Here is a 27,590-nt window from a genome sequence, read left to right on the forward strand (position 1 = left end):
TAGAGAATTAATTTTAAATAATGGTGAGCAAGGTTCTGAATTTAATCCAAATGCCAATAATAATTCTTGAAAGAAAAAAATTATAATAGAAAAGTTACAGTAAAATTGTAAACACCGGCTGCTCACTCTGATGCTGATGATTGTTAATGTGTCTGACTGGTTTCAGACTCTATCAACACAAGACAGCCATGGTGCGGGAAGAGAGGATGGAGTGACAGCAAAGGTTCTCATGTAAGGGGCTTCCCTGGTGGCGCAGTGGTTGAGAATCTGCCTGCCAGTGCAGGGGACACGGGTTCGAGCCCTGGTCTGGGAAGATCCCACATGCCACGGAGCAACTAGGCCCGTGAGCCACAACTATTGAGCCTGTGCGTCTGGAGCCTGTGCCCCGAAACAAGAGAGGCCGCGACAGTGAAAGGCCCGGGCACCACGATGAAGAGTGGCCCTCACTTGCCGCAACTAGAGAAAGCCCTTGCACAGAAACGAAGATCCAACACAGCCAAAACTTAATTAATTAATTAATTAATTTAAAAAAAAAAAGGTTCTCATGTAAGAAAGCAGTGAGTCTGGGCATTGATAACTGGGAAGAGGACAGACATGACATTAAAAAACAGAAGACAGAAAACAAAGGAGGAAAAGAGACTCCACAGAACAAATTCTTCTGGCAAAAGAGAGGAAAAACGATAACCACAAGGACAGGTATAAATTTCAAAACTATAGAGGAGGATGACAAAATAGCTCTAAACTTGTCAGAGTTATGAAAATAACTTCAAGTAGGTTAAAATACCGTAATTCAAAGGCTAAAATTTTCAGACCCATCTCGTCAAGTTACTCAATAAATATTTACCAAAGGTCTTTCAGCCAGGTATAGGTGTAGGTGCTAAAATTATAGCTATAAAGAAAATAAAACACTTTTCTTAATTAAGATTATGTTATATTGCAGAGACAAAACTATCAAAGCCAACTGTATTTCTATACTGAATCAAATACAAAAGATCTCAAAAATCAAGCAAAAACATAAAAGCTAGAAATGTTAACAGTAAAAAAATCTAGTTCATTGCAAAAAGGATAAATGGAATAACGATCATTTTATTCTGAAATAAATTCAGAATTTACAGTGACTAATATTTCTACACACAGTAACACATCATTAAAAGATACAAAGTAAATATGACTAGAAATAAGGCAGAATTTTGTAAGAACTGAACAGTAGGCAACATGAATATACGCACTGCACTGAGCCTCTGAAAGATCACACTGAGAGCACTTAAAAATGAAGTGGTGAACAAGGCCCCCCCATTCTGGGTTATTCGCTTGGTGATCTTAGCCAAGTTACTTAAACACTGCTTTGAAAAGACACATGCACCCCAATGTTCATTGGAGCACTATTTACAATAGCCAGGACATGGAAGCAACCTAAGTATCCATCGACAGATGAATGGATAAAGAAGATGTGGTACATATATACAGTGGAATATTACTCAGCCATAAAAAAGAATGAAATCTTGCCATTTGCAGCAACATGGATGGACCTAGAGATTGTTATACTAAGTGAAATAAGTCAGACAGAGAAAGACAAATACCATATGATATCACTTATATGTGGAATCTAAAAAACTAAACAAATGAACCACCAGAACAGAACTGAAACAGACTCATAGATTCAGAGAACAAACTGGTGGTCTCCAGTGAAACAGGTAAAGGGGATTAAGAGGCACAAACTTCCTGGAGAAACCCCTCTGCCCCTCAGGCAGCAGCACCGGGAACCCGTGGAAGCTTCAGCGGCACTAGAGGAACTAAGCAGATCAAAATAACAGCACAAAGCCTGTGATGATTAAACTGTCCTTGGAACCACAGCCCACAAAGGACACTGAGACTTGTGTGTTAAACCTGAACAGGAGACTGTCCGCAAAAATGAAAGGTTTTCTTACAGTCTCTGAACATAACAGCCAAATTGCCCACAATACAACTGAACATCACCCACCATACAAAGAACCAGAGAACTCACAAGAATCAACCAATGTCAATATTGAGATAAATCTGATGTTGGAATGATCTGGCAAGTACTTTAAAGCCGTCATCATAGAAATGCTTCAACAAGCGATTAAAAACTGTCTTGAAACAAATTAAGTAGCAGAAAAGTTCAACAAAGAAATACAAGTTATTAAAAAGACAGCTAAGCACAGGGTAGTACAAAACTGAAAAATGCCATAACAGAAAGTGTTTTAAACTTGCTGGATGGTCTCAAGTAGAAATGACAGAGGACAGAACCAGTGAACTTGAGGACAAGTCAATACACTTCACCCAATCTGAGCAAGAGGAAAAACAGATGACAAAGTTACCAGAGCTTCAGGGACCTGCAGGACAATACTAGGAGTCCACGTTCATATCTTTTGAGTCCCAGAAAGACAGGAGAAACAGAGTAGGGCTGAAAGGCTATTAGAATAAATAACAGCTTAAAACTTCCCCAAACTGGTGAAATACAAAAATTTACAGAATCAAGAACGTGAGCAAAACCTTCAGAAGATCATAGGGAGACAACGTGGCACGGAGCTCAGATCCCTGCCCGGAACTGGGCACGAATCTCAGAGATGACACAACCTCAAGTCTTGTCTTCACTTTTATATCATTGGGAGAAACTACTTAGGCTCTGTTTTCACCTACATACCACCTAATAACTGCTGATTTTAGAAAATGCCCTAAGCCTCTTTTACTTACAGCTCATTTTTGTCTAAAAAAAAAAAAAAGAAAGAAGAAGGTGACTGGGTCATAGCATAAGATCTTCGCTATGGGTTTATTTTTTCTGTTGCATTCATCATTTTCTTATTTACATCACCCTCCTCAGCATTCAGACCATTTGCTTATTGCTAGGGGAATGAGACAAAGGAATTTGAAGATTTAAATAAAAGAAAGGATTTTTTCTGACCTGGCCAGCATCAGGAAGGGCAGACCCCGGGAGGGAAGAGCCCCTTCCCCACAACCCATTTCTCTCTAAAGAGGTCCTCCCTCCACATCTCGGCAGGGTTGGGTGAAGAGAGGAAGGTCGCTCTGGGGCCCCAGAAACAAAGGGACCTTGGCCTGACCTTCCCCAGAACAGAGGGCCGGCTGGACCGGGCATCTCGGTGGAGCGGCCTGGCAGCACCTTCAGGACGACGCTCTGCCTCGTCCCCGCTGACACACCAATCCACCGCCACACGAGACAGCAAGATGGAAAGACTTCCCGGGACGCTGTCAGACGTGCATCTCTTGCTCCTTCTAACCAGTTCCGAGTGTTCAAAGAGCTTCGTGAAAAGCTTGCCTCCCTTTCTACTCTGCGCCCCAGGAACCACGTTCCAAACGCAGAGGAAGCGCTGCCACCAGCTCCCTGGACATCGTCCTTAAACTGTCTGTACACTTCGGAGCACAGGTGCCCACGTGTGTGACCCGCTTCTCGTCACTGGGACACCCCACGTTCCTCCCCACCTCCCCGAAATACAGTTAACAGTAAGTCCTGGAGGCCAGTCTATACCTAGATCATTCTTTTTAGTAAGCTGCGTACTTTTCATTTCCTGAATGTGCCAGACAGAGAGGGCCCCTGTCTGGCCGCCGAGGGGGCCGGGGCCTCACCCGCGGGAGCGGCCCCCGGGAGGTCTGGCCTCCCCTTCAGCCGCCTGCCCGGCTTCGCCCAGGCTGAGACCCCTCGCCCGGCCGCAGCCGGCTCGCAGCCGGTCCTCAGGGGATGCCTGGCTCCCGCCCCCCGTCTCCCCCCCCCCCGCCTGAGCCCTGCGCTCGGGCCACCCGGTGGGCTCGGGACCAGCGGCCGCCGCTCCTCCAGACACACACCCGAGTGAGGCCGAGGCCCCTCTGCCCTAGGCCGCCCGCCGGCCCCCAGCCCCGGCGCAGCACGGCCCCGGGGAGAGCGAAGCCGGGGCGCGCCAGCCCAGCCCCCACCCCGGCCCGGCCGCCCCTGCTCTGTCCGCCTGCTCCGCGGGGCCCCATCCAGCCCGACAAGCCCTTGTGTTCCGGGGTCCCGCAGCCTCAGCACGCCGACCTTCCCCGCTGAGGGCCCGCCCCGTGCCCGTGGGGCAGCCGGCGGCCTCCCCGAACTCCCCCCCGGATGCCAGCAGCGAGCCCCGGCTATGGGCGGGGACAGGGGCGTCTGCGGACGCTGCTGCAGGCGCTCAGCGGGCAAAGCTGCCTGCCACCCCCGGCGCTGAGAACGCTGGTCTCCGCCGGCTGCTCCTGCTTCCTGAGGTGACCTTCACTCCCCACAGCCCTGGGGGCAACGCCGTTCCAGAAACAGCGCTCGCGGAGGAGAAGGTCCGAACTACGCTCGTGGCTCCCAGAAACCGTGGGTCTCCCTCCGGCCTCCGTGTTAACTGGGAGGAAAAGGCCCACTGAGAGGGACGGTGACAAGGGACAGGTCACAGGTGCGGGGGCACCCCCGGCCTTGCCCACGTGCACACGTGTTTCTCTTCACGACACCGTGCTGCTTGCTGCTTCCCTCAGAGTTACAGGTCCAACCAGAGGAGATGACCAATTTTATACACTTTTTTTCCCACGAAAAAATGGCAACTTCACGTGGTTCCACCTAATGGGAAGTAATGGAGAGAGTAAGACCAAGTAGTAGAAGACACGCAACACAGGCCCGTCCACCCTGACAGGTGATGTGCTTCACACACCGTAAGCTGGCAAGGCTTCTAGGCTCTCCCAGCCACGTGGAACGTTGGACCGGGAGTCCAACGAGCAGAACCGGTTTTCACAAAGTTACGTAGAATAATTCAGCCTGGCTCCAGCGCCACGAAGTCTAGCTTTACACGTACAACCAGGACACCCTCATGCAAAGTCGTCAGCCAAGCCCCAGCGAATGCGTGAAAAAGGCACCAGCTCACAGCGCTGCCTATGACATGTACGGGGGACCAAGCAAGAGCCAGGGAAATGTCTGCTTGTTCTTCCAAAACTTCCGTCGTTCTCAGCACGCACGGGGCACACTCACTGCCACACCTCTGTCGGGGCCAAGCCCCCTCCCCCCGCCCCCATGGAGGCCTGCACGTCCCCTCCCTCTGAAGGCTTTTCTAAACCCTCCTTTCCAGGGGGTCTGGAAGCTCACCTCCTGTGCCCTGTGCCACACTGGGCGAATCTCTCATCACATTAGTTCTGAATTGTTTCTTCAGATGTTTGTCTTCTCTTTCCCCACTGCAGGGGGACCTCCTCAAAAGCAAGACTGTCGTACTAACTGTTGTATCGCAGAATACAGCACAGTATATAATCCTACAGTACATTTTATATATCATCAATAATATCTTTGTGTAATAATACATAATATAATAATAATAAAGTCATGGCCCATTTTTTAATTTGAATTTAAAATAAAGCCGTGCTACAGAGCCATTCTCTGCGAAATTTCTGAACTACCCACAGCCCTTGCAAGCTTAACGCAGGGAGATAATCGGAACGACACTGGCTTTGGCTCCAGGCCCCTCTGAAGCCCAGCCCTGGAAGGATGAGCTCCTGACATACGTCTAGATTAAAGTCATTTCACTGTGACAGCCCAGTCCAAATGGACAGTCCCAAGATAAAGCAGAAGTTATTAAGCACATTCAGAATAAACTGAGGCAAATACAGCCCCTAAGCTAAGTCCCAGGCAGGAAGCAAGAGGCCATATGGCAACCACGAGGGCAGGAAACGTGAACCTGTAAAATCTACTTTGACAAAAATAACCCAACTACTCGGATGACCACACACACCATCACCAACTTTTTAGCTTTTAAGTTGTTAGCACTATTTGAAGCTCGGAAGTTTAGCATTAATAGGACTTGATGTCTCCTCCTCTGGTTTTGACAGGGCCCATGGCCTCCTGAAGTCCCTCAAAGGTGCCTGCAGGCTCATAAGACACTGTCAGACAAGGAGACAAGACCCTGGGAAGACACAACACCACCCTGTCAAAAGAAAGTGCAAATATGAACAATGATAAATCCTGAAGCTAATGGGTTTGAGAAGGTAAGAAATGTAAGGAAGGGAAAACATGCAGAGCTGTGCAATGTCCAGACGCCTCCAGGGAAGCTCCTTGGCTTCTCCACCTGGGCTCCCCCACCACAGATGAGGCCGACAAAGCCTCGTCGCCGACTTGGGAAATGTCATGACCAGACCCGGACCACGAACACAGGGTCAGACTCCCCGCTTCATCACCAGATGCACCGAGCAAAACAGATGCGCATCTGTTCTCCACATCTTCCTCGGACCACCTGAACCGGCCTCCTTTGTCTAAGTGTCCTCCCTGCATTAGTTACTCCAAATAATACCTCCTGCCCCCAGAAAGTCCTCTGAGAGAACGACGCAGCACGTCCAAGTTCAACAATGACGGGAACAGGGAAAAAAATACCCAGGGAAAAATAAATTGTAATCAACGTAAGAAAACTGTGTGTAATCCAAGCTATACAACAATCATGTTAAATATTTTAACAGACTGCTCCCCACTGTACTGCTTGTATGGTCAATAACATCCTCATTCATTCAAACTCACCTTTCAAATGACCTTATTAATCTCTGGAGTGTTTGGCGTGTACAGTATTTTTCCATGTAATACAGGTTTTAGGAAGGACCACACCAAAACACCATTTGGAGACTGTAGTATTTCCTGATAAAGCTTCAAGCAAAAGGGTGCTGTCACAATTAAAAAAAAAACGAAAAGTGTTGCTCATGATTGGGGATGTCCAGGATAACAAGGAAATTCATGTACATAGCCATGATGCCTCACTTTCTGATGAGTGGCTTATATATATTTTTCATGACTCAATTCTGATTTGGGGCAGTAAGTTCAGAAATAATTTTTCTTGTCCTTGTCTTTAGCAGCTCTTGTCTCAAAACTCTGAGACACCATGTTCCCGTCAATAATTTGAAAGAGAGGAAAGTATGACCTTCACATTTTTAAACTAAGTCATCGGTAAGAGTACTAAATAATGACAAAGACACCTAAAAATTAAAACAGTAATGCAAAAGGAATGCATCTGGTTTTTAATCTAGAAAATCTTCTTTTCAACAGTCACTGTATTGAGACTATAATTAGGTTTTTCTTAAGAAATTAGCTTTATAAATTGCTACAGAATTTCCTTTGCTGCACCTATACAGAACTATTGCACTGACTGCTTTTGTTACATTAAATCACCTTGTTTTCACCCAAACATCAATTCCTCATGTTGGCACTCACACTGCTGTAGTGCTGGTTGGTTTCAATGGAAGGTTTATTCAACCGAACCAACAGGTACTAATGAAGGTGGAGCCTTCACCACCATAATGATTACTAATCAAGTATGAAAGGTTTTAAGCCAGTTAGTGACAAATACTTCAGTATAACCAGTTCTTTTGCTCCCGAACAGAACATTTAAAATGAAAATATTATCTTAACTTTGATATCACAATCCATAACACGCAAGGTAGGAAAATTACTGTTGTGGTAATTTTCACTATCAGTTTCATTTTCCTAAATTCCCCATTTGAAAAGAAAAACAAATTCTTTTTATTCAACAAATACAATAAAATTGATAGAAATAATTCCGTAAAATAGAAATTAAGAGCATGACTACATAATGACTTCTTATAGCATTAATTATAGAGGTTGTTCTTACTGATATTTTAACAACTTACAGTTTAAATTATAAACTTAATATAGATGGTAGCAATTTTTACTTTGGAAAAGACATAATCCTACATATGAACAGAACAAGAAATCTAAAACCTGGAATCCCAATATCTGCCACTTGTGAGCTGTGTGAACTTGGTCAAGTCACTTAACATTTTCTGAGCTTCTCTCGTGTCACCTGAAAAATGAGGGTACTAATATTGTCTATGGTTCGGTGACCATCATTTGAAACAAATGTATGAAAGGACAAAGAAAAACTGGTCCTCAGTGTTAGCTGAACAACAAGATGGACGGATGGAGCAATGGATGGAAAGATAGAAGGATAGATAGGTGGGTGGATGGATGGATGCAGGATGGATGGATGGGTGGATGGATGGATTAATTGATAGATGATGGATGGATGGACAGAGCAATGGATGGAAAGATAGAAGGATGAATAGGTGGATGGATGGATAGATGCAGGATGGATGGATAATTGGATGATTGGATTTGATGAACAAATTAATAATCCTCAAAAAACCCATATGCAAGAAGAAAAGAGGAAATGAGGATTAGGAAAGAAGGCAACAAAATTATTCTATATGAATAGCCTTAATGTGTATCTATACTGCCACATTATATTTTGTTCGACAGCTCTCCAAATTATCCATCAGCTGATGAACACACCAACACACTGTCTCTAGGGCAGCTCTGAGGACACCCTGCAGCCCCATCTCTACATAATTCCCCTCTCTCCTTCTCCCTGGTCCCACCAACACGTCTGTCCATCCCAGGCACAAGTATATAAAGAGGTGTCTTGGGTACAGTTGGCAGATGTCTAAGACAGCCTCGTGGCCTTGTTCTGCAGAGAGAACCTGTAGATATGATGGACCACACCCCTGGTTAGGTTACACGACCACGGTGCAGGGATTCCGACTTAGAGTTGATCGAAGTGGAGGTTATCCTGGTTGAGCCATCAGCTAAACCCTTTAAGAGACCAGAAGCCTCAGAGTCAAAGGGATACACTGCTGTCCTTGAAGACGCAGCCTCCTGGGGTTCTGCAGCTGCAAGGAACTGAATTCTACCAACAACCAACTCCAACGAGACCCCTGCCCTGGCCACCCACCTTCACTTCAGCCTCATGCAATCCTGAGAGAGGACCCAGCTAATCAGTGCTCAGACTGTGACCTACAGAGACCATGAGATGATAAGTGTGTGTCCTAAACCACTGACTTGCTGTACAGCGCAGAAGAGTGATTAATACACTAGGACACAACGGTACCATCATCCTCAATAGTCGATAGATATCACCCCCATCACTCCTCACAACAACCTTACAAGGCAGGTACTACATTTCCATGTCATACATGAGATGAACATGATTCAGGGACGTGATGTCACAGGACCGAAGACACACAACTTGTTGGTGGGGCTGAGCAGTTTAAACACAAACCCTTAGCTGTGTGTTTCATCTCTCTTCCTAATCAAAATGCACCCACTTACAGTGGGGCCAGGGCATCACCTTTAAGTCTGCTGTTATTTGTTAGGGAGCATTATACAGAAGGCAAATCTGTAGGGGACCACGTATGGCTCTCCTGGCTGTGAGACAGCCATTCTGCAAGAACCAAAATGCTGCTCCTGGTCTCCGGACCTGGACCTCTCACTGTTACTGGCTACCCAGGGGTCCCAAAAGGGCTGGGGCTTCAGGTGCACTGGAATTTAAGACCCAGTTCCTCGGCGTCACAGGTGAGAGAATTAACCCGTGCTCAAGGGTGCAGGGGTCTTGCAAATCCAACTGCGACGTCAGCATTTGCTGACCTTACAAAAAATGAAGGATACAGGTTAGAGGGTGCAGGTAGGAAATTCTTTGCACGTATGTACCCACTTTCTACACAAGAGTATCTTGTACAAAGCAGGGCTAATTATCAAAATGCAAATTAATCTAAACAAATATGGATTACTGTTTTCTTACTTGAATCTTCAGGAATGTTCAATTCTTCCTTGTCATCTCCTAAGAGTTCATTAACTCTAGGCAAGTTAAGAAAGATGTCAGAGTTCCTAAAGAAAGATGCTTGCTCTTTGCAAACCACCTTCATCACAGACTGGAAAGAACCAAAAGCTGAGCTTCTCACCTGGTTACTTTGTGAAGCCTGAAAACATAAGAAAAATAAACCACAGGCAAACAGTGACTTAGAGGGACTCCCTCCCAGGCTCCTGAAACTTCGGTCCCTCCTCCAAATGATTATATAAGATTGTCACCAAGTCGAAGGTATGAAATCTCAGCGGTAGTCCTTCTGTCCTTGAAATGCTATGCAAATCACAGCAGTGATTTTTCTGGTCTCTATGGTTGAAGAGACAAATGTCTCACACTCACACACACACACCAGCAAATCTCTGCTGTCTGTCCAGTGATAAATCATTAATCCATAAAGTACCACTAACTCAGACTAATTAATAGTATGAATATGTGTCTCTACAGCTAAATTTCCCAGATGCCCGAGGGCTCTCAACTCACCCCTCAGCTGATGAATACCCCGTGTCCCGCGTCCGGGGCAGATCCGAGGATGCACCATCCGCCCCTCACCCTGCGCCTCGCCCTTTACAGGCCCCCCACACAACCCCCTTCCCCACCAACTCCATTCCAGGCAGAGAGAGTCCAGACACAATGAACATCCGGCTACTGACCTCATTCAACTTCGTGTTTGTATTCGCAGCAAACGATCTGTAATCTGCAAGCCAATTACTTGTGTGCAAGTAAACATATTAAGGTTTCTGAAAGCAAGGTACTCTCTGAGTTCAGTTAAACAGGACCCTGGAATCTCCTCTGTGAGGGTAATCCATCCAGTGACTTCTGACATCACAGAGAACACCTGAACTGCCACCTCCACGTGGGTGCTTGTGTGTCCCGCTTTCTCTGGTTCTGCAGGGGACCCCAGGCCTTGCTCCTCATCATGCTGCTGCCTCCAGAGCCACTAAGACGTACCCTCATCCCTGTGCTTTGTCACCACATGCGCATTTTAGACAGTGGAAGAGAAAGGAAGGCAGAGGAGCAAACACACAGACACAGCAAATCCGCACCTTCCCCGGGGCCAAGACCAAGCACCCACCTGTGGGAAGTCGGGCGTGTCCAGCAAGGCAGCGATCTTAAGTTCGTGGAGGAATTCGGGAAGGTGTTCGAGGACGCGGCCGGCTCTGGGGAGCAGGTGGCCGAGGCTGGACACGACGTCCAGCAGGGAGCTGAGCGGGCCGCTGGCTTCCGCAGGGAGCAGAGTCTCAAAGGGAAACACAACACGACATAACCAGTGCTGGACGGGGTGCCTCACAAGCATCGTTGGAGCAGGGCAGAGAATGAAGAGCGTTATTTGATTTTGTTCTCTTGAGCCTGGGAGACACCTCTGTTGTGCCGTAGACAGCCCTCTCTATTGGCTCCGTTTTGGGAGCATGCTCAATCGTACTGGTATCGTCAGAACATGAACCAGGAGCGGATATGACCGGCTGTTAAAAGTCAAATGACTTGGGCTTCTCTGGTGGCGCAGTGGTTGAGAATCTGCCCGCTAATGCAGGGGACACAGGCTCGAGCCCTGGTCTGGGAAGATCCCACATGTCGCGGAGCAGCTAGGCCCGTGAGCCACAACTACTGAGCCTGCGCGTCTGGAGCCTGTGCTCCGCAACGAGAGGCCACGATAGTGAGAGGCCCGTGCGCACCGCGATGAAGAGTGGCCCCCGCTTGCCACAGCTAGAGGAAGCCCTCGCACAGAAACGAAGACCCAACACAGCCATAAATAAATAATTTTTTAAAAAGTCAAGTGACTTTCAAACAATTTTTTTCTGTCTTTGAGGTGTCCGGAGTGGATATTTAAGAAGAGGGTCACAATAAAATGATTCTTATGCGTGAAACAGTTTCCATCTACCTACAGCTTCCCTGTGTCACAGCGCACGCATCCTCCCGTCCTCCGAACCCCTGCGGGCTGTGTGCTGGTGCTGATTTTGTGGATGAAGGAACTGAGCTCAGAGAGATTCAAGGGCTTCCGCACCATCACAGCTGGAAGATTAGGGCCAGGAATGCACCCTGGGTGCTTTAGAAGCATTAGTGGCTCCGGATACTGGGACCCACCTGTGCTGTCACCACTGACACACTCTGTGTTTTACTTATTAACTGTATCCCCTCTGTTCAGGGACAGGCAGGAATTTTTGCCTGTCATGGTCACTGATGTGGCCACAGGTGCTAGAACGGCCTCTGGCAATACTGGTTGCTTAGTACAGGGAGCTCTACTCAATATTTTGTAATAACCTGTAAGGTGAAAGAATCTGAAAAAATAGATATGTATGGATGTGTAAGTGAATAACTTTGCTGTACACCTGAAACTAACACAATATTGTAAATCAACTATACTTCAATTTAAGAGATTAAAAAATTAAAAATTAAAAAAAAGATTGTTATGAGAAAATGTCAGTCAATAAACATTTCCAAAGGGAACCCTCCTACACTGTTGGTGGGAATGTAAACTGATATAACCACTATGGAGAACAGTATGGAGGTTCCTTAAAAAACTAAAAACAGAACTACCATATGACCCAGCAATCCCACTCCTGAGCATATACCTGGAGAAAACCATAATTCAAAACGACACATGCACCCCAATGTTCACTGCAGCACTATTTACAATAGCCAGGACATGGAACCAACCCAAATGTCCATTGACAGATGAATGGATAAAGAAGATGTGGCACATATATACAGTGGAATATTACTCAGCCATAAAAAGAAATAAAATTGAGTTATTTGTAGTGAGGTGGATGGACCTAGAGTTTGTCATACAGAGTGAAGTAAGTCAGAAAGAGAAAAACAAATACCGTATGCTAACACATATATATGGAATCTAAAAAAAAAAATATGGTTCTGATGAACCTAGTTGCAGAGCAGGAATAAAGACACAGACGTAGAGAATGGACTTGAGGCCCCGGGGTGGGGGAAGGGAAAGCTGGGACGAAGTGAGAGAGTGTCATGGACATATATACACTACCAGATGTAAAATAGATAGCTAGTGGGAAGCAGCCACATAGCACAGGGAGATCAGCTCGGTGCTTTGTGACCACCTAGAAGGGTGGGATAGGGAGGGTGGGAGGGAGACGCAAGAGGGAGGAGATATGGGGATATATGTATACGTATAGCTGATTCACTTTGTTATACAGCAGAAACTAACAACATTGTAAAGCAGTTATACTCCAATAAAGACCTATTAGAAAAATAGTAATAATATAACAAAAAAAATCAATAAATATTTCCAAAAAATACTATCATAGTTGCTTAGGAAATACGCGTTGGATGAATGGGTAAATTAGCACACACTGCCCCTTCCCACAGAGGGGAGGACTCACAGCCAATCTCCTCCCCTGCCTTTATCTGCATTCTGAATTTCCAGGTTTTCAAACTTGGGCCCTCAGGGTTCTGTGCCTGCCCCTCAGCTGCTGGCTCTGCCCTTGGCCTGCAGGACCGAGACCCCTGCTCTGCCTCTCACTCTCTCTGCACACAGTGACGTGCCTGTGTCGTCAGTTAAGGTACCAGAGCCTCCTCGGCAGGAGCGAGGGGTGCAGGCTCCTATGGCTTTCCCACTCGCCTTTCTAACTGCAGCTGCACATCAGAAGTGGCCCTCGGGGTACCAAGCGATGGGACTGACCTGCGTGGAGACCCAGCACTGACGGCCAGAGGAACGCACTGGACGTTAACCTGGAATTGCGTTTTGTGAAAGGCATCACAGAGTCACTCTCAGCCAAGGGAAGCTGGGAGGGAGCCCAGCCTGCTGGGCCCCAGCGCTGGTGTGGCTCCCCGAGTGTCTCTTCACGGCTGACACCTCTGAGCGACACCACGTACCCATCAGCTTCCCTGGAGCTGCGCGGATAGGAGGAGGTGGTGTTATTCACGGTGGTGTCGATTCCACTGTGCCTGGGAGACCAACTCCAACCCAGTGTCTCATCCTTATGGCTCTTTGTCAAAGTCATTATCGGGGCCTGAGAAGCACCAGTTTCAGATCGGAGGCTTTTGTGTACCTAACAGAACTGGCCGCCAGGGGTGCCCGTGGTGAAGCGGAAGAGGGGCCGTGGGAGGGGATGCAGGACTCACCGGCCTGCGTGTGAGCTGCAGGCATGGATCCCGCCGCGATGCACGTGGCCTTGCAGAGCATGGGGACGTTTAGGAAACGTTCATCCTCCTGCTTACGGGTTGGAAATGAAAATTCCGAAATTTTCAGAAGTAATTCTCATTCTGAAAATTAATCTTTGTTCTCAGCATGTATATCACCCACTGGATTCCTGAAGTTATTGAGGAGAGGGAGACCACGAAGGACACTGGGCTGGAAGGGCAAATCTACCCTTTTCCTGAGCCCCCAAACTGTCCTCCCGGATGTGGGGCACCGAAGCCGTCGCTGATCAGCCCAGGTGTTGGCAAATCCATCCCTGGGGAGAAACCTGGAGCAAGACAGTCCCTAAGGGTCGAAGGTGAAGGGTCTGGAGACACAGGTAACGATTCCAACAGCGGAGGCCGGAAGATGAGGGACTTCGAGACGAGGCAGAGCCAGGCCGCGAGCCGGCGTGCAGCCCAGGGCGCAACTCCTGTCTGCAGAGGGTACCTGGGCCTGCCCTCGGGGCAGCTGTCCCCACGGTCAATTCAGCCCCTTCCCGCACACCCACGTGCTGTGGGCGTGTGGACGGCAGGGAACAGCTGGTTCACCCAGGGAGGGGCTGCCCCGTGTCCCCCGCCATCTGCACCCCTCTCCCTGACAGGCCCCGGCAAAGGTGAGCACATCCCCTCTCGGGACAGAGCCCACGGGCCCCAGGACGTGACAGGGGGCAGAGGCGGCCACTGCCAAGGTGGGGGAACAGCTCTGACTCAGAGGGGCCGCCGGGGAGTTGGGGTGGGGGGCACAGCAGAAGCCAGCCTCCCAGGTAAACTCCAGTCAAGTGCTGGTCAAAGAGGAGGGAACGTGGCGCTGGGCTCAGGTGGGGACTTTGATCGCTGGTCCTTCCCCGTTGAGCACACTGACTCCAAGGAAAGTCTTCCGGACACCCCTCGATTCCGAGCCCCACCCCGAGGCTGCGGGGTCTGCGCCTGCCCTGCTGCCCCCGACTCATCCCCATGGGCCCCGCTGGCCGACCCCAGCCCGCGGCCGTCTTCCCCTTTCTTTGTATACAAAATTCCACAGGTCCGGGTTCTGACCCGTCAGCACAATCAGGGAAAACACTTGGGCCCCGGGGCAGGCGGCACAGCTCCCGCGCTGCAGACCCGGACTTGCCATCCTCAGGGAACTTGAGCAGCAGACAAAACACGTCCCCATCGCACCTTCGAGACAAAGCCACCGTCGGGGCACTGGAGAGAACCTGTGTCAAAGCACGACGGTCAGACGTGACTACAGCTGAGATGTGCGGCCCCCAGACTCAGAGCTCCCCTGATGACGAGCCCCTTGAAGTCCCGTTTTCCCAAAACGCTGAGGATTTACCTGTAGTTTCATGGATCCCAAACCTCTGTTCCATTTCAAACACTTTAAATGGAAAGGTTTCTAAAACGTGCACGTCATTCCCTGACCCTGTAAGCAACCTGCCCTCTGTGATGGCTTGGGAGCCGCTCAGGACTGGCGTCCGCCCTCTGCCCGCAATGCTCTCAGGAGAAGACCCTCTCCCTCCTGACATTAAGTCTTAGCCTTTGCTCTCAGGTTATCAGTTTTCATTTTTCATCGGTATCACTGTGAACTATTTTTTTCTCCTCCATCTCCAAAATTGAAAACCAGATTTCCAAGCCTGTTATCATTTTTGAAAAGAAAAAGCAAACAAAGTGAAAAGGAGGGGTTGACGACAGCTGTGCTAGTGTCTGGTGCCTCCTTTTCCCTCCGTGAAAGGGCCAGGGCTGCGTCTCTGCCTAGCAATGACTTTTGATTAACAATATTTGTAATAAGACAAACTATAAAGCAGAATATAAAAAAGAAAAAAAACAGACTTTCTGTTGTGTTTATACCCTGATGGGTGTGATTACTGCGAAATGTTCGGGCCAAGCAAGACCCTCTGTGAACAGAAGTTACCGTTCCCTTATTAGGAGCCTTGTCAACAGGGAGAACTCATCAGATGCTTTCATATAATGCCATAAAATGCCCCCCAAATCATTAAGAAATAGCAGAAGGGATTAATGGGGGTTCTCCAGAGAAAGAGAACCAATAGGATGTGCATATTCTGGGAGATTTTTTTAAGGAACTGGCTCACTCAATCATGGGGCTTGGCGAGACCAAACTCTGCAGGGTCGGCCGGCATCGGGAGGCCCAGGGCTGACGTGGCAGCTTAGCCCCAGCAGCCGTCTGGAGGAGGAATTCCCTCACCCTGGGGGCACCTCAGTCCTCTTCTCAGTCCTTCAACTGATTGGACGAGGCCCACCCACATCACGGACAGTAATCTGCTCAAAGCCTGCTGATTTCAACGTGAATCTCATCTAAAAAATAACTTCACAGGGACATTCGGATTGGTATTTGACTAAATGTCTGGGTACCACGGCCCACACATATAGACATACAAATTAACCATCACAAATGGTTAGGTAATCTAATACGCTGATGTACATTTTGAATCTTTGAGAGAGATGTTAATTGTTTTCACACGTAATTAACCAAAACCCCTTTTTCCACAGGGGACTTATGTGGTACAGACGTACCTTGGGAAAGATTTCCTTATTCTACTGTTTCCATCATGGTCTCTAAGGGAAGGTGGATGCCTTTTGTTGACAGAGGGTTTCAAAGAGGAAGCAGGAGTGGGGGAGTATGAACATCCACCCTTTGCTTTGATTTGGGAGGCCCCTCTTTGATCAGTTCTGTAAAACGGGCTTCTGTGGAAGTTTGCTTTAAATTGGGCAATCATAGCTCCCGGTCTCGTGTGGGCACCAGAACTGGCTGGTGAGGGTCCCTCTGCACCTGCGAGGGAACCCTGGCCTTAGCCACCATCTCAGCGTCACCCGTGGTCCCCAGGCAGGATCACATTCCATGCATCTCTTAGAATTTAGCCCCAAGGCAAACATTTTCTTAAAACTTGTGTACACCTCTTTCAACCAACTGGGAGGTCCCGGGTGCCATCACGCAGAAACCCCACAGTCACGCCACACGCAAGAGCAGCACCTTGCAGCGTGTTTGCTTCCGCACCTTCTCTGTGCTTCTCTACTTTACTCTTTATCTTTTCTTAATCTTACTGTGACCATTTTCCCTGTTTGAAAGGCACATGAAGCAGGTGGGGAATAAGAAAAACAGAGACAATACTCAGTTTTGTTGGGCTGGAAATATCATGGGTGAATCTGTTTTAAAGTCAGACGGGCATCTTTCAGCTCAGGCTTTGCTTAGGCTGGTCCAGTCAGTTATCAGATACATGGATGCCGTGCTGCTGGTGCCCTTCCTACACGTCCATGTCCGGCTTGGAAAACTTCAAGGCGCCAGGGATCTAGGGCAGGCAGCCCCCCACCACTGTGACCCCAGCACACATGCGCACACACACACTCAGATAATTAGATATTTGAGTTCATAGACTCCCTGTAAAAGTGAAAGTGATCCCTAGGCAAAGCATTTGCATTTTTAGCAGGAGCTTGTTTACTGAGCATCTGCCAAAACCCTAACTGTGCTCAGAGCAGCACCCCAGAGATGGTCCCCATTTTGCCCAGCTGACAATTTTACACTCAGAGGTGCAGAGAAGCTTGGGAAGCGATCACTGTTCTCAACCTAATTATGACCAGAAAAGAAACACCAACAGTGATGGGGGAGGACTGGAAATAGCGGGGGAGGTGACTGTGGCACGTCAGGGCTTGTCGAAGCAAAGAAGTGGGATTGATACTAAGAACCACCTTCCGCGTGACAGAGAGGAGCCGGGCCTTGCTGCCTATGTCCCGGTGGGCTCGGATCTGCTCACGCAATGAAGAGTCCTGGATGGGAATGAGACCGGAGGGCAGGAGACCGGCTCTGAGGGCTGTGTGGAAGGGCTGCAGCCCCACACGGTGGGAGGAAGGCGGGGAAGACTCAGGAAGGGCCCAGAAGGAGGGTGACTCCAGCTCCTGCCGTGGGACCGCCCAGCGGCTGGCGGCACCTGCAAGCCTCAGCTTGCCCGTCTGTGCAGAAGAGGCGGTGATAAGACCCACAGGTGCTCCAGGGGGACCAGAGGAGATCACTGTGAAAGACACACAGCCCAGGAACATCCACCAGGACTGACTGGAGGCTACCGGCAGGAACAGAGCTTTGATTGACAGGAAATCTGAAGAAAGATGAATAAAAGTTAGATACGCTTGTTGATTGAAAAGTATTAAATTTAAGAGAGACAGAGAGAGTTAGGCTAGTAAATTCCTTCTTTGTTTCCATACTCCACCGAGAAGTCTGTGGGTCAGCATCGTGCACCCCTGCCCTACGCTCGCCCCCCGCCCCGCACCGAGCCCACAAGCTGGCCCAGGGCGGGTGGTGTAATGGGGTGCCCACCCACTGAGGTGCCCGCTGGCTGCAAGCCTGGAGGGAAGCCCCGCTCCCCCCTGGCCCTTCCGTCCCAACCCCAGTGCCCTCCCCTCCCTCTCCTCCTTCCTAACCCAAACCCTAACCCCCTCCTCCCAGGGCTTCAGACAAGATAACGGTTCTACTACCCACAGATAATGTCACTCCCCGTGTGAATTCTGATCCTGGGTTCTCCATGAGCCCTTCAAGAAAATGGCAATTGCCGAAACTATGTTGAGAGAGTCACCATAAATGGGCCAGATCAACACAAAGTCATTTTCTTTCGAAGGCAAAGTTATCAGACTAATGAGTTAGCAGGACCCCAGATGTGTTATGGCTGAGTTAAGAGCCCAAACTATTAAACAGGCGTGGGCATCCCCAGGCTGTGGGCATCTTTCTGCACTAATGACTTGAATAGAAGCATAGAAGACGTGCTCGTCTCCTTTGTGACTGGCCAAGTTGAGAGACAAGTGACACTTTGTAAAGTAGATCAGGATCAAAGATACCTCGAAGTTTAGAATAATTGGCCAGAACCAGTAAGAAGTACTTTTTGCAGAGATCAGTGCACTCAATCCTGAAACTCAGGCTCAAAAATATTTGCGTAAGTGTAAGTAGGAAAACAGAGGCCCATTAGAAGCAGCCACTTACTTTTTTCCTCTGGTGGTGGAGGGTCTGAAGTTCCCCAAGTTAAAAGGACCATAAAGTCCAGCCAGATGATGTGGGAGCGGGGTGGTCTGCGGGACTCAGAGCCCAGGATGAGCTCCCTCAAGATCAGACGCTCCAAGTGGCTGGTGGTACCTCCCAGGGCACACGTGGCCAAATTCCTCAGCGTGGGCCAGAAACCCTTAGCTCCGCTCACACATTGATTATTTCTTTCCCTCTCACGGAGGGAAAAAGCCAGAATGAGACAGTTTTTACCAGTGTCTACTCTGAGTCCCACCAACAACCATCCGTTGCAGCTTTTAACCAACGGAATGGAAGATGCTGGCGAATCCCTGCAAGGCATCTCTCTCACCAAACAGTGTGCCAGCCAGGCGTCCCTCATGCTTTACAGAACCACCTCAAGCGACTGAGAGAGGCTGGGCCAGATCCACCAAAGGCACTCGTTCCTGCCCAAGGGAAGTCAGGCAAGGTGTCAGGACGCTTTCTCCCTTGGGGTGGGGGGTAGGGGACCTGCGCGGAAGAGATCCGCTCTCTCGGGCACCCCTCCTCCACCTCCGTCTGTAAGAACCTGGAGGGTGGGCAGGCAAGTCTGCTGAGGATGGTGGAAGCCTGTCTCCCAGGCCCTCCGAACGTGCTCAGTCGTGGAGGATAGGGGGAGACAGACCCTCTGGTCGCCCTCTCAGTCTATGTGGTCCTGACTCTTCGACCTCACTGCTGCCTTTAAAAGAATAAATATGTGGCCTGGAACGCAGAGGGAGAGAGTCGCTGTTGATCCGGCACTGCAGCCTACAAGGCTTGGGTGCGTCCAGGGTGGGTGGAGGGGATTCAGCCCAGGATGGCAGTGGGGGAGGTGAGCTCCAGGGTCCGGGAGTCTGTGATTTGGTTTCGACAGGAGCTGCCGGGGTTCAGGATGGAGCGTGGGCGGAGGGGAGCTTCCCAGGGGCACCGCGTCCCGCAACAGCCGGCCCGGCCCCTTCCCTGCCCGCTGCCTCTGGCCCCTGGACCCAAGGCCTCCACCCTGCGACTCTCCCATTGCTCTCACAGCCAGCGGCTTCTCATCATGTCCGTCTGAGCCCCCAGCCCCGTCTGCAGGGCGGCTCCCGGGCCCGGTGGCCCCACTGCTGTACACTGTACACTGAAATTCCACGGGACACGCGCTTCTGGACTTCGCTGCCCATACGTGTCTGTTGATCTGGCGAGCCAGCCCACAGGCACCGGCTCCCTTCGCGGGCTGGGGGCTCCAGGTTCTGGAAGCTCACACAACGGGAAGGGAGATTTTAGGTGAGTGAATGAGTGCGAGCTCCTGCCATTTTCCCAGGACCTCGTGCCAAGGAAATGTGCCCCCCGGGAACGCTGAGGCTCTGACGTGATGAATTCAACACTGACTGAAAGTAAGGCGGAGGAGCCCAGAGAGAGAAATAGTGAAAGGTCACTACAGATTATATGTAGTAACACATAACATGTGCTGTCAACCTCACCACGTAGAAAATCTAGGCCCCAAACTGTCACCTACCAAACATGAATTTGTAACCTAAGACACGCGTGGGTTCATGGATACACTTTATCCCAGCGAGTAACTTCGTTACTTATTTGAATGCCAAGAATGCAAGCTTTTTTAACGCCCCCGCCAATGACCAAACCGTCCAGCCACTCAGGGAACTGCCCGCAGCGACTCACATCGTGAGAGACACGTGCACGCAGGAAGCACCGCACAGCCGCTTCTGCAGCAAAGGCACCTCAGAACGCGAGCCTTCTCGAGGCCCAGCGCTCCCGCCACGGAGCGTCAGCGACCCCCGGTGGCCACTTGCTAATCGGGCAGCAAAGGCTGAGAAGATGGTAACATTCTGAATCTACAAGGGCTGGAAGTCAGCTAACCTGACGCTCCTCATACAGCCCTGTGGGTCAGTTACTGAAATCAACTCACTGCTCCATTCCCGTCACAAGTTGCCTGAATAAAGATTTCAAACCAGATCTGACCACTGTTTACAGTTAAGGCAGCCGACGAGCCGGTGTCCTCACCCCAACCTGACCCCCACACACCCGCAACGCGTGCCGTCCGATAAGCCGCCTCTGACATTTTCCTTGAAGACCCATGTGACTTACCGCAGACAACTTGAGACCACAACTCGAATTTGGGGTTCCTAGCCTCTAATCCGTTTCTTTCTCGATGCAGGTTAATTCTTGATTAACTCATCTACTTGTCAGGGCTTGCATTTAGCCCCAGGTAACAGGAATCAATGTGAAAGTAAATGTCCGTTGAGGCCCAGGTGATTGTCAATAAAAATGGTCACTTGAGAGCCATCTTGGTGGCTAATGCTTCTGGCAGGTGGTCTGCACAGGAAAGTAAACCCCACGCGATGCACTGAAAGGTTATCTCAGCGAAGTCCCTGCTGAGGATCCAGGTGAAATTCACCTGCTCCTCCCTCCGTGGGCAAACACAGCCCACCGCCACAGCCCACGTCCCCACCTCCTTATTTCTGGGGCCCTAATCAGTGATCCTCACCCACCGTGGGGACGACACGGCCTGACTGCCTGCCGCTGTCACACTAAGTGGCTCCCACGGTGCAGTCAGATTGGACCCGGCTAACCCTACTGAAAGGAAATCAGTTACCCAGGCAGGTCCCTGGGCTGTCATGCGTCAGTTTGGGAATCAGTGGCATAAGTATCATCACCAGTTTTACCCTTTCTAACCCCAATGAAGACAACATTATGAAACTGAAGACCCCATGGTCATGGCAGAGGACGATAACGCCCTTGGGTGGCCAGCTTGTTCTCTGATCTCCTGTCTGCCTTTTTACATCATTCACACTCAACCCCCAGCCGTGGGGGGAGAGGGGAGAAGGGACCACACGAGGCCGACAGCTCCAGGACACCAGGGGCTCGTGAGGCGGGAGAAGCAGCAAACTGTACCTCTGAGTGGGAAACGTTTGCTTCTAAAATGCTGCTGATAGTTTCATCTGAGATGTGGAGAGAAGATCGAAGCTCTTAGTTAACTTGGTGAAGTTCTGCATCAACTCTTTTACTTTTACGTCTGAAAAATAATCAGAAGGAAGGAAATCTTGTAATAATAAGCGTTTGAGCTATTCCTGACTGTGAAGACAAGATTTGACATTAAAACCTGGCAAGGACGGTTCCTCCACTACGTCCAGCCCATAATAAGCACTAAATAAAGTCATCTCTTACTCTTCTGGGAGGAACTGAGGTCATTTTACCGGAAGTAAAACAAAACCCCAGGTTATGGGGTATTTCTACTCCCTTGCTTCCTCCAAGACCTGTGCATTTGCTGCTTGACTCTCAAAAGAGGTGTTTTTTCTGAGGGAGCAGTGACCAAGGAAACGCACTTCTCTCCACGTATCCATTCATCTCACTTTTCCTAACAAGAGGAGATTTGCCAGGATTCTTCAGACTTGACTTGTTGATGCTGCAAGGGTTTCAGGAATAGTAAGACTGGACAGATGGGGAAAGAGAGACTCCCAGATGTGTAGGGAGGGAGGGCCAGGGAGACACCCAGACCACAGAAGCTTTTCTTTCTCCCCCTCTTGGTTTTGGTACCCAGGACTTTAGGGTTTCCTTCTCAACCCCAAATACATCAGACCCGCCAGGCTCTAAATTGTTATTTATCATATATAGATAGCATAACTCTCCCTTAATAAGTTTTATTTTAATAATTTATTTGTGTGAGAAACTAAATTTAATTTTTAATCAAGCAAATTTGGAGAAACTACGTACTTACCCCCAGTTACTGTGAAATTGCTAAGAAAAGTCATAATGGGATTCCCAGACAACAAAGTCTTCTCGAGGCTTTGGGCCAACCTAAAATGGCAGAAAATTAAAGCTAATTTAGGCAAGATAAAACACCAGGAACAGTGCTGGAGTGAATGTGCTGCCTCAGTTCCCAGGAAATGAACTAGAGAACAATATCGCTTTTCCATAAGATTTCTCAGAGATTCCGACACACGATGTCTCTGTGTGTGAATACCCCTCAATACCAGGATGCCCGCCAGGCAAGATGAGTCCGAGGAATAAGGATGGGTAACAAACGGCTTCTCACAAATGCGAAAGGAACCGATAGGATAGACCGTGGCATGTATGAGAAATCGAGGTATCGAGAAGTCAGAGGAACATCATTCCTTCTGTGAATAAGTCACTTGCAGAATACAAAGTCCCCGATTTCCTCTTCCGGGGGCTCACACTTTTGAGAACACAGTACAAAATGAATCCAGTGTGAAGGTCATTTGAAAAATCGCTGACTGTTCTTATACAACTTTTTCAATACCATATTGTAATCTCAGATCTCGACATGTTGATCCAATTTCTTGATCCCCAGTAAAGCTAGCCTTAGCACTAACGCTGCTCCTACAGTTTACAATTTAAAAAGTTAAAGTCACGGGAAATTTTGGTGTTGGTGAGAAAACACATGTGTTAATAGTATATTGTACACATTATTGTCTGAAACTCATAATTTAAAATGCATCGTCTTCATGAAGGGAGACTGAGGAGGCGGGGGCCCCGCCAGAGGGCACGTACATGTGCGTGTGCATCATGGAGGCCGGTCCGGGCTGGCATTCACAGTCCTGCTCGCTGGCATCTTCCAAGCTGCTCCTGAAGCTTTCCAAGGCGCTGGACAGATTCCTAATAAGACCTTCACAACTTAGCTGATGGAGAGAGGTCCCTATCTTTTCCAGCTCCTAGAAAACACAGCAACGATACAGTTAGAAACATATTTACTCGTTGGTATGAGCTCAAGTCTGGAGACCAGACACACGTGCATCCTCGCCGGGCATCACGTGGATTGTAAGCTGTCAGCCTACTGTCCTTGGTCTCAGGAAGCACTGCAGAGAAGATGGAGGATGTCTGATCCTATCCAGTTGCCCTTGGGCACTGCTGGGCTTTGGAGGGACCCCTTGGACGGGAACCAGGAGAGTCCAGCTCTCAGCCGGCTCTGCCATTTACCCAGAGGACAAGAGGACACGGCAGGGACCAGCACCGCCCAGCTGAGGACCTGGCACATGGCCTCCTGGCCCGAAAACTGAAGCCTTTCAAAATCCACAGCCACAAAACCGATGACTGAAAAGAAAACATGTCTATTTCTCCATAGTTCTGCCCGCCTTGAAGGTCTGCAGTGCAGCCTGGAAGTTTCCAGGCCTCCCCTTGGCTGGGGGAGCAGCCCTGAGGACTTTGAGAAGCACCGTGGAAGAACCCCCGGTCTAGGCCCTGACTCTAAGACTGCATGGATACATTATCAGCATCTTTTACAAGCATAAACAGCTTTATAAAAGACCAATCATTTTGCAAAATATGTGTATACCTATAAATTGATAAAAATGTAAAATATCTATCATGTGTTAAATTAACTGACAAATATAGGTAATTTAAAATGTAAAACATGCCAAAAAGCAGCAGACACTCATATAAATCTATGTACATTTCCCTGGACACGGCAGTCCTGCTGTATATCATGTATTTCACATCATCAGAATTTATTTATTTCATCACCCAATTCTTCCTGATGTTGGAAGCACAGTCCCAGGTTATGGTGATTATGTGAAGGCATCAAACATAAATCAATACATAATAGTTTAATAAATAAAACTTCTAAATATTTTTCTCAAAAGTGCCATTGGTCACTCTTGCAAAGGAAAATCATGATCATTCAGATGATCAGAGAACTAACAAATGTATGTTCCAAGTGAATTAAATGTGAAGAATCCTGAGGTGTCACAGTCGAGGGTCCTGAGCTCTGAGTCCCTCCTGCGGGGGTCCCTGGGCACAGGGGAGCTTCCCAGGACGTGAGCTGAGCACCCAAACTCGCGCTGCCTTGTGGGGCCACCACCAGCACAGAACCTCCGGATCGCGGACCAGGGCGGGCAGGAAGCCAGTGTCCAGCGTGTACAGAGCACGAGGCCTTGGCTGGAGTCCTGTCTGTCTGACGCCCCAGGGAGGACGGGGTGGGGAGGGGCCGGGCCATCGGGCCAGGCTCTCCATTTCCTACTTGGTGGCAGGACTCCTGGACACGTGGTTTCATTCCTCCCGCGTCCCCGCTGCCTGCTGGACCCTCAGACGTCTGCCACCCCGGGAGACAGGCTGCTCCCTCCCTCACGGTCACTGACCCTAAGACGGGCGCACAGACCCCTCCTCCACTGACCACGACACGACCACAGGAGAGCAGAAGGGGAAGGATGGGTGAGGGGGCACAAGACCCAGGGATGCCCAGGCCCCCTCCCAGGGGCAGGTCTGTGCGTCTGAGTCTGACGACACTCGTAGAAGCCCCTCGGGCCTTCACTCTCTGCTCCCCTTCCTGGGCAGGGAGCTCTCCAAGCCACCCCCAATCCTCCACCCGACACTTCACAGCCCTGCCTTCTCCCTCCTCCACGGAGGCCCTCATCCTGGCCCCCAGGTGCCCAGACACATCCGGGTCAGAGCCGCAGGTACAAACAAGGAGCCTCATTTCCGAGAACGCAGGCTGAACAGAGCGTATTGCACTGGGGAGGGTTCCCTCGCAGAAAAGCACCTCTGGCTCATAATCTGTAACTATATGCAAATTAAATTTAATTGTACTCATTTATAGCACTCCCGCTATAGCAGGATTTTGTTCTTAAATTTAACACCGTGATAATCTTGACATGCAGGAGGCTGTAGAGAGGAAAGAGCACCCCCTCCCACCAGCAAAGACACCGGGAGGAAAGCTCCGACCCCTCCTCACGGGCTCGGGCGCTCCAGGCGGGCGGTGCCATGTCGGTGGGAAGCCTGAGCCCGGCGCCCTCGAGGCGGAGACAACACAGTGGACTCTCCTTCTCGTGCTGGGGCAGGTCTGTAACCGTCCAGGCACGGGACCATCCAGACGCAACGCTGCCCACAGCGGGGATGGAAGGTCCAGATCTGGGAGGTGGTAGGAGACCCCTGGCTCAACCTGAGGTCCGGCCACTTTCTCCGACTCTGCTCTCCCCGGAAGAGCACGTGCGGCCACTTTTTAATGTAATTTCTGATCCCCATCGAGCTCCTTACGGCTGTTTTCAACCATTTAGAGCACGGAGTGAAAGGGGGTAAGGAGCTGGCACCCCTAACTTTCTTCGTATCGACTCAACCGCTGGTGACTCTCACTGCGCATGGGATTCCACGTTGGCACTGAGACAACTGTACGTTAGCGCATTTATGTAGATATTAGAGACGGACAGCGGCGCTGTGCCTTTTGCCTGCCTGTCGGGGCAAAACGTTTTTTCTCTAATTGAAACAAATAGAAGTTCTGTTACTCATAAAAGTCCATTTCGTTTTCCGTAACGTGAAAACACTCACAAGCACGTGCAAAGCCGCGTGCGGAGCGCCCGCACGCGCGAGTCCGCCCTGGTCCGCCCGGTGCCAACGCGCTGGGTCTGCGCACGCATCTTGGGGGCGGTCCCAGCGGGCCCGGCGCTGCTGGAGGCGGGGCTCCCGGGGCCGAGCTCCGGTGGGTGGGGCCGAGCGCCGGGTGGGGCGGGCGCGGGGGCAGCCTGGGTGCCGGAGGCCCCTGTGGTCCTGGGAAGACGGGTGAGGAGAGCAGAGTGTCGGCGGGATGGAGGCTGCTGGCCAGGGTCCATCACTGACCCCATCACCAGCCGCCTCCTTTAGGGAGAGCTCGTGGTTCCAGGCGGCAGCGAACTGGCAGCGGGGTGGGGCGGGTGGGGGGGGCAGAGGGACAGGCCTGGGAGGAGCCGGCCCACATCCTGGGCGTGACCTGGGCAAGGCACAGAGGTGTCAGGAGTGTAAGCGACAGCGGAGGCGGAGGCTGGCGGTGAGGGGCAGGTGGCGCCCCTAGTGGAGGATGGGGGCCTGCGACCCACCTTCCAACTGCGGCCCTCCTGCTCGTCTCTACTCCGGGCTGTAGGTGAAAACCAAGACTGCCCTGAGCAAACCTCATTTGTTTACGTTTGTTTGAAAAGGTATTTGACCTGCTGGTTCCTACCCAAGGCTGGCCTCTCCTCCCGACGCCCCAGGTGGGGGCTGGTCAGACTCCTGGCTCCCAGTCTCTGCCTCCTGCATCCCCCAGTTAACCACCCTGGGTCCCCGGACCACTCTCCCTGCCCTGGACCTGGCCACGCCTGCCCTGGGTCCCGAGCAAGCTCTCCACGGTGTCCTCCAGCCCCGCACACCCGCTCAGTGACACACCTGGGCCCATCCGCTGCTGGCCGTGGCCGGACATTCCTGCCAGGACGGCAGTGTAAAACCCCACGGATCCCGCTCAGGCAGGAGTCCCAGGGGACAGAGATACAAGCAGTGAGGGCTCCCGGCATGTGCTCATTCCTTCATTCAGCAAACATCTGCCAGCAGCTCCTGTGCTCCAGTCCCCACACGCTGGGTTTCTGCTGATTAACAGGCAGGCCCGGTCGTGAGGAGACCACGGGCCGGCCGCCCCACAGGGCACAGCCAAGGGGCCTAATGCAGGGCCTCTGACCCCAGGAGTGGAGGCCAAGAAGAGCTTCCCAGAGGAAGTAACACCTATCTAGATAATAACAACCGCCTGAGAGTAAGTCAGGAGGAGGAAGCAGAATGAGACGGTGTCTCGGATGCACCTGGGACGGGTGCGGGGCCAGCCTGGCGGGCTCCACGCAGGGCCCAGGGCTCACGGCCCGCTCCGCTGACCCCGGCTCCTCTCTTTTCCTGATCAGCCCACCCTTGGCTTCCCCATGTCCCCCTCTGCGCTCACACCCATCTCCCCAGCACTCCTGCTGCCCCTGCTCTCAAGGACCTCAGGCCCGACAGCACCGAGTGGGTTCTCTGCAGCCTCATTCAGGAGACCAGGCGTGAAAAGGCAGCAACACATGTGCACGGGCGGAATTACTCCAGCAGTGCTGGTCCAGTCTACGGAC

General features: G+C 50.4%; 1 protein-coding gene across 1 annotated transcript in view; it reads right to left on the reverse strand.

The window, feature by feature from the left end:
* ABCA13 (ATP binding cassette subfamily A member 13) overlaps positions 1-27,590 on the reverse strand; it is a 326,117-nt gene that overhangs the window by 241,688 nt on the left and 56,839 nt on the right. The window contains 12 exon segments of the mRNA XM_059932550.1: positions 4,028-4,113; positions 4,249-4,355; positions 6,512-6,639; positions 9,567-9,744; positions 10,702-10,866; positions 14,746-14,844; positions 14,846-14,968; positions 21,658-21,734; positions 21,737-21,778; positions 22,481-22,560; positions 23,275-23,435; positions 26,041-26,382. Coding sequence (XP_059788533.1) covers positions 4,028-4,113; positions 4,249-4,355; positions 6,512-6,639; positions 9,567-9,744; positions 10,702-10,866; positions 14,746-14,844; positions 14,846-14,968; positions 21,658-21,734; positions 21,737-21,778; positions 22,481-22,560; positions 23,275-23,435; positions 26,041-26,382 — 1,588 coding nt within the window.

The sequence above is a fragment of the Balaenoptera ricei genome, chromosome 9 (genome assembly GCF_028023285.1).
Source record: "Balaenoptera ricei isolate mBalRic1 chromosome 9, mBalRic1.hap2, whole genome shotgun sequence".
Classification (NCBI taxonomy): domain Eukaryota; kingdom Metazoa; phylum Chordata; class Mammalia; order Artiodactyla; family Balaenopteridae; genus Balaenoptera; species Balaenoptera ricei.